The following is a 7,500-nucleotide window of genomic DNA, read 5'->3' as shown; positions in this document are numbered from 1 at the left end:
TTTCCTGTTCCCGTCTGTATTTTTTTTTTCGCTTTTACACCATGAGTCAAGCCACAGCCTTACTGACAGTGAGGAATACAGCATAAATATGTCATTGTTGCGATCAACGTAGGTGTAACTGTTGCGATTTGGTAGTGTTTCTATCGTGAGGTTAATTTTATTATTATGTTAGATGCTTAGAACAAAACAAATACTTCTGTCAATTAAAACTGATACAGCCCACGGGTGTGCTTGATGCCACCATCAAAGTGGGTGGATCCCGGAGGCCTCTCAAAACTGCGAGACGTGCCGAAGTTTACAATGCCTTTGTTCTTGGAGGGCTGGGCCAAACTACGATAAGTGCAGAAAGCTTTCGGTGGTGGGAAGTTGGGAGTTATGCATGTGCCTGAAAAGAAAAAAAAATTTAGCATATCCACGAGGTGAATGAAGACGAATGGGCCAAAGTGGACGGACGGAAGCACGGATGGACTGACGGACGCCCCATTCATCCTCATTCACTCTGTGGATATGCTGTGATACCGTTTTTATAGACATGCAATGAGAAGCAATTGGCGACTACGATGACAAGTTACATACGACCCACGGCGTAATGGGCTTCGCCCCTAAAAGATGGGTTTCACCATCGATGTGTTTTAGAGGAATGTGCAAGAGGCCGTGTCATGCTTTATTGACGATATGCCCGTTTTAAATGGTGTGGCTCGCGTGTTATTTTTCGGTTTCGCTTCATGCGACAGCGGCACTCCAGGGTGAACTCACCTCCGCTCCACAGGTGCCTGATAAGTTTTTCCGCGATGTCAACTCCAGCGTGGTATTTGTACTGCGGAAGCACATTCGTGACCTTGAGATCCAAGAAGAGCAACGTGAGGTGCTCCTTGTATATGCCATCGTCTGAAAAAAAAATCCACGCATATAAATTAAGTGAATGCTGATGATGGGGAGGAGTGGTGTGTATCGGATCGTGAATCGTGGCTTTCTATTTTGCTCAGGTTAACGGTGTTTTACTTGGTTTATATTCTTTTGTTCTATCACAAGCTTTGACGGACGAGCTGTTAAATGTTGTTTTCACGGTGTATGGCCTTTTATTTTGTTTATTTTGGTTAACAGCCTTCCGATAGGATTTCTCCTGTTCACAGATGTTACGGTTTGTTCACATGCACTGCCGCTAGATCTGGCGTAGACAACGGTGATACACGGACATTGCGTGGTCTTCTGGTACTGTGTCCCTAAAAAAATCCTGCTTTGAAACGACAGTCTGGTTATTGTTGTTGGCAAGTGGGACAAGTTGGGTAGGTGTAAACATGTGAACCATAGCGAACTTCCTTACGGGAGTTGTATGATGAGTTTCAAGTCAATCAGGGGGGACTCGCCAGCCTTGGAGTGAAGGCACATCTTCATTGGTTGCCATGTTGAACGACGTATTGCTAAAAGTCGTTCCCGCAGACATCGTAGTCGACTACTACAAACGAAAGAGCCTGTGGTCAGGTTCAGTCGCAAAGGACGCCAGCTGTACCCAGACATCGCAAGAGGAGATCAGTCGTTTGCTCCAAGCTCTTTTAATCGAAGTGTAGTGTCACGAGAGAAGCGCAAATGTCTCAGCTCCAGGTATGAAGACCGATCGTAGCGATATCACTCAGAGATCCTGCAAACCTCCATCACCTTCGGCTGCCAACTTGCGTCACAACAGGACAATCGTTTCTTCTCCGTCCTGCGTCCACAGCAGCGGAGCTTGCCGCCTTACGTGTTGCTATACTTTATCTCGCAGAAGCCCGGCCTCAAAAATGGGCTGTGTTCTGCGACTCCAAGGCATCCCTTCAGAGCTTGCAATCAGCTTTACGACAAAATGTGCATCAACAACTTGTGAATGAAATAAGATAAGTGCTTCACGAGGTTTTATCGAAAGGACATGACGTGTTGTTCCAGTGGTTACCGGGACATTGTGGCATTGTCGGTAACGACCTTGCTGATAATGCTGCCCGATCCGCCCACGTGGACGCCCAGACAACCCCAATTCCATTGTCGAGAACCGACAGTGCAAGGGGCCTTCACTCGTTCGCTAACACCATGTTGGAAACTTGGCTGAGTGACCCCAATGTCGGGAACCGCCGCCTACGCAAATTGGACCCATCAAGGAAGCTTCAAGTTCTATCGGACCTCTCCCACCAGGATGCAACTTTACTGTGCCGCCTGTGGTTAGGAGTAGCTTTTACGAAGGCGTACTCCTTTCGCATAGGAATGGCGGATAGCTCCGGATGTGAATCGTGCGACACTGACGAGACAATAGAACATCTACTGTGTTCATGTGAACGTTTTGCGAGCGAACGCAACTTGCTACGCGAAACGTTAGAGACACTAGACAGTAGACCTTTTTCCGAAGAGAAGATTCTTGGTTCATGGCTCTACGCGTCGCAGGCCAGCAAAGCTTTCTTTCTTTCTTTATTTTATTTATTTACCAGACCAAACTGGAAGGTCGCCAAGGCTAAAAGCCGTGAGAAACGGCTTGACAAAGGCCCTGGTGACCTGAATATACACATGGCAGTAGTGCGGAAATGATTACAAGTACATAACATGCAAGTACAATAAAAAAAAAAAAAAAATATGAACAATACACAATTCAAAAATGATTTTTTAACTGATTATTTTACAATACCTGTTATAAAATGTGTAAAAAAGGGTTTTCAATAAGCAAAATACACCATGCACAGACAAAATCGTATACATTGACACTTATCAACCTAAAAAGAAACATATATACATTTATGTGAAAACACATACATTCATATCGCTAATACAACGCAAGATAACGAGATATAACATGATACAATTTATTTACACTGGACTGGACTAGGAATGTTCCTATGGAGCCAGAGAGCAGAAATGTGAGTGTAGTTGTTTTTTGTTGCAGGAGATTGTACTTTCGTGCGTGTTAAGTGTTGTGGGAACGTTGTAGGCCAAGGCTTGGTGTCTATATGTAGTGCGGAAACGCGGTACGAACCAAATATCTGTATTTCTTGTAGGAAACGTAATGACACGACGCTGTAGGCATGACAGTAATCTAATGAAGTTGGAGAACTCCTTATTCGAGAAATAAAGTGTGTGCAATAAGCGAAATGTGTAAAGGTTGTCAGCTCGTATTATATTAAATTCTTGGAAAGCTCCACGCGTCGTTCCGAACGGTTCAATATTTCCAATCTGGCGGACTATTTTTTTTTGCAAAGTAATGACTTTATTGATGTTTGCTTTGCTTGTCGTGGCCCATACAAGGCTGCAATACATTAGATGTGAATTAAATAGCGCATAATATATCTGAAGTTTCACTTTGAGCGGCAAAATGTTCCGGCAACGAGACATCACTCCTGTTACCGAAGAAAGCTTTTTACAAACAAAATTTACATGTGTATCCCAGCCTAGATTGGAAGAAAAATAAACTCCGAGTATTTTGTAGCTATCAACAATATCAATCGGCACTGATTCAAGAACTAAAGGTTGATGGGTAGCGAGTACTTTATTTTTGGCACGAAAAACAATGGCTTTGGTTTTATTTGGATTAATTTTAAGCTGGTTCATTCTGGACCATGACGAAATTCTTGAAAGTATATCATTTGCTTTGCTTACAATGTCATCTAAGTTAACGCCATCAAGGATTATTGTTGAATCGTCCGCATATATGACGTATTTAACTGTTGTGTCCAGTTGAACAATGTCATTAATGTAAACATTGAACATCAGCGGACCAAGTATACTGCCTTGTGGCACACCACGAGTGAGGGGCAAGAATGACGAGCTATTTTCATTAATGTAAACACTTTGGCACCTATTGCTAAGATATGATCGAATTAAAGATTTGGCAACACCCCGAATGCCATTTGATTCTAATTTGTCTAACAATATATTATGATGAAGCGAGTCAAATGCCTTACTGAAATCTAGAAATATGCTGAGTGTGAATTTATTTTGTTCAAAGTTATGAAGTATAGCTTCCTTTAATGTCAACAATGCAGTTTCAGTGGACTTGCCGCTTATAAAGCCAAACTGCGCATCTGTTAACACATTGTGTTTATTAAAAAAATTCGTTATGCGGACATGAATAATTTTTTCTAAACATTTAGAGAAGACAGGAAGGACCGATATAGGCCTGTAGTTACTTTCACTGCTGCGGTCACCACCCTTAAAAATGACTGATACACGAGCTTTCTTCATGGCTTCTGGAAAAACACCATGTTCAAGAACTAAGTTATATATATAGGTTAGTACACTACTAAGTAAATATAAAACGTGTTTTATTGGTGTGATCTGCAGGTCATCGGCATCAAGAGATTTAGTACTATTTAGATGCTTGAAGATTTCGCATACTTCACTTTCGTTTGTTGGGTCAAGAAAGATACTTTGGCTCACGTTACTGCATCCGGCGACAAAATCCGCGTTATCATTGCACAACGCTACTGCATTTATGAAGTAGTTATTAAAATGATCTGCGAGTGCTGCACCTCTAAAATCTTTACCCCCGAAGGTTATAGACTCAGGCAAAGCATTTTTATTATCACGACCGAGTATGGTATTAATTAGCTTCCACGTAGCACTTGAACGTTGCCGATTGGCATGTACAAAGATACGCTGATAGTAGGCTTTCTTGGCACGTTGAAGTTCAGCGTTTAATCTATTGCGAAGCTTTTTAAATTCTTTCAAAGTTTCAGCAGAGCGCGTACGTAGAAAAGTGTGATAGCAGATGTTTTTACGCTTTATCATACTCAAATGCTCGCGAGTGACCCAGGGTTTCCTAGCCTTTCTTGCAGATTTTAATGTTTTGAATGGAAAATGTTTTGCGTAAATGCGTCGAAAAGTTTGGATGAATGCATCATATGCGGTATCGGCATTTTTCTCCTTAAATACAGATGACCAGTTTTGTTTGGATATATCGAGCGTAAAAGCTTCAAGACTTCGAGATGTGATATGCTGTATGGTAGGCAGCACCCGCCGCGTCCCTTTATCAAGAGGTTTGCAAAAATAGCTCATAAACACGGGACAGTGGTCACTAATATCAGATGTTATTGTGCCTGCGCTATAAATTACTGTGTCAATATTGGTAATGACAAGATCCAGTGCTGATGAAGTGGAGCATGTAATTCGTGTTGGCGTATTAATTAGATTTTTAAAACCACTCGAGAGCAAAAGGTTATTTAGCTCGCGGGTGACACAGTTTTCCTCCAGTAGGTTAATATTAAAATCTCCTGCAGAAATAAGGAGGAAATTATTACAACAAGCATACTCCAAGAAGTTCTCGTAAAATTGCATGAAACTTGCCATGCTTCCATTTGGCGGTCGGTAGATTACCGAGATAAGCTCATCTTTAAACTGGACTGTAAGTATTTCATATTCATCTGTTATCTTACTGAATTCAGGGACGATGTGGCAACTCTTTTTTGTCGTAACAAGCAAAGCAACCCCTCCCCCTCGCTTATGCGTCCGATTAAGATAGAATGTATTGTAGCCATCCAGAGTAAAAGTTGGTTCATCATTTGTACCCCAAGTTTCAGTCATCATAATGAGGTCAAATTTTAATTGGAATTGCTCTAAAAAGAGTGCAACGTCGTCCCTTTTATGGTTAAGTGACCTCGTGTTAATATGCAGAACTGAGTTGCCTGTTTGATTGTGTAAGCAGATATCGCGAGGAAAAGCAAGCTCTAGGTAATCCATAGCGAATAAATGCTATTTCAAAGTTTCAAGCAAGCACATCAACTGACATTATGCAGACACAGAACTATTTTGCCCTCCAAAAATCCTGTCGATATCACGCTCGCTGGGTATGTGTACAGCAGGTGTTTCGTCAGTCTGTTTAGCGTATATCTTCCCGTTGTAAGACCATACAGATTTCCATTTCATTTCGTACTTCTTTTTTACAGCGGTCGCGAGCAGTTTTTTCAACGTCGGGCAGAGATGTTCATTCACATACACAGGCGGTGAAAAGGAAGTTGAGTTGCCAATGCCCAAATCAGCATTTGTAAGGCGCGCTTTTTTTGCCTTCTTTAGCACCCTGTCCCGTTTGACGCGGGACTTAAATTGAACAACGATGTTGCTCTTGTTTTCCGTTCTACTCGGCACACGGTGACACGCCTCTATGTCATCCTTGCTGAGCGGCTCTCCGATAATCGTGCCTAGCGTACAAAGTAAGTCACTGACCGATTCAGTCTCCCTTTTCACAACGCCTTGTATTTCTATATTGACATTCCTAGAGTACTGTTCACAGCCGGTCAATCGATGCTCCAATTCAAATACAGAGGTTTTCAAGGACGCGTTTTCTAGGCGTAGAGAAGCATTATCACTTTTAAGGCGAGCACTTTCAGCGACAGCTTCTTCTAATTTTTTCTTCAACTCCTCAATACTGTCGTGAGCGTAGTCAATGCTTTTAGTCATGTTCCTTTGTTCTGTTTTCATGTCTCGAATTTCATTCCTGAAATCCCTTACCACAGAGTCACGGAACATCTTAAGTTCCTGCTGCACCTCCTCCTTTAACTTCAAACATTCAGTCTTCATTTCCTCCTTCAATTTAGCCATAACAAATCTTAAATGATTTACGAAAGAAGCAAGAAAGCACCACAGATAATTCAAAACAATTTGGCAGTGACGACGGAACACACAAAAAAGCTATAAGCAGCTCAGTATACTTGGTCACTGACCTGTACAGAAAGCAGATTGCTTATTACGACGTTCACAGTTCCGTGTCACTGCCAAGTGATGCAGCCGGCGACCTGAGCGCTCTTCTTGTAGGGTGAATTTGATGACGTGGACGAAGCTGCACCGCGCAGGAACACGGCAGCACGCAGGCGCACAAATGAAGCACGCAGCAGCGTAACTATGCAGCCAGGGACCACGGTACTTTTCCTTCCAGGGTTGGGTATCACCGGTGAAAAACGTGCGTCAGCCTGTACAGAAAGCAGATTGCTTATTACGACGTTCACAGTTCCGTGTCACTGCCAAGTGATGCAGCCGGCGACCTGAGCGCTCTTCTTGTAGGGTGAATTTGATGACGTGGACGAAGCTGCACCGCGCAGGAACACGGCAGCACGCAGGCGCACAAATGAAGCACGCAGCAGCGTAACTATGCAGCCAGGGACCACGGTACTTTTCCTTCCAGGGTTGGGTATCACCGGTGAAAAACGTGCGTCAGCCTGTACAGAAAGCAGATTGCTTATTACGACGTTCACAGTTCCGTGTCACTGCCAAGTGATCGACGCGGGCATTGCTGGTTTTCGAAAGACGACCGGACAGCGCGACCTCCTATAAGCGTGCAATGGACAAGGTCACATCTACACACACGTTGCCCTTCTCTCTCTCTTCTCCTTTAATCCCCTCATCCCTTCCACCAGTGCAGGGTAGCAAACCGGACGTGCGTCTGGTTGACCTCCCTGCCTTTCATTTCTTCCCTTTCTCCTCCTCCTCCTCCTCCTCCTCCTCCTCCTGCGTTTTTCTTTTCGGCAAATGACCATATCACCAAAGAGTGGACTA

General features: G+C 43.3%; 1 protein-coding gene across 1 annotated transcript in view; it reads right to left on the bottom strand.

Annotated features, from left to right (window-relative positions):
- LOC142795643 (dermonecrotic toxin SPH-like) overlaps window positions 1–6,912 on the bottom strand; it is a gene marked incomplete at its 5' end in the record, with an annotated part of 18,568 nt that extends 11,656 nt beyond the window's left edge. Inside the window, 2 exons of the mRNA XM_075886096.1 lie at window positions 757–888; window positions 6,672–6,912. Of these exons, the coding sequence (XP_075742211.1) occupies window positions 757–888; window positions 6,672–6,912 (373 nt within the window). The remainder of the gene's footprint in view (window positions 1–756; window positions 889–6,671) is intronic.
- Between the last annotated feature and the right edge of the window lie 588 nt (window positions 6,913–7,500).

The sequence above is a fragment of the Rhipicephalus microplus genome, unplaced genomic scaffold (genome assembly GCF_043290135.1).
Source record: "Rhipicephalus microplus isolate Deutch F79 unplaced genomic scaffold, USDA_Rmic scaffold_783, whole genome shotgun sequence".
In the NCBI taxonomy this organism is placed as follows: domain Eukaryota; kingdom Metazoa; phylum Arthropoda; class Arachnida; order Ixodida; family Ixodidae; genus Rhipicephalus; species Rhipicephalus microplus.
The sequence above is the reverse complement of the archived record's forward strand: the minus strand, read 5'-3'. Positions and strand labels throughout refer to the sequence as shown.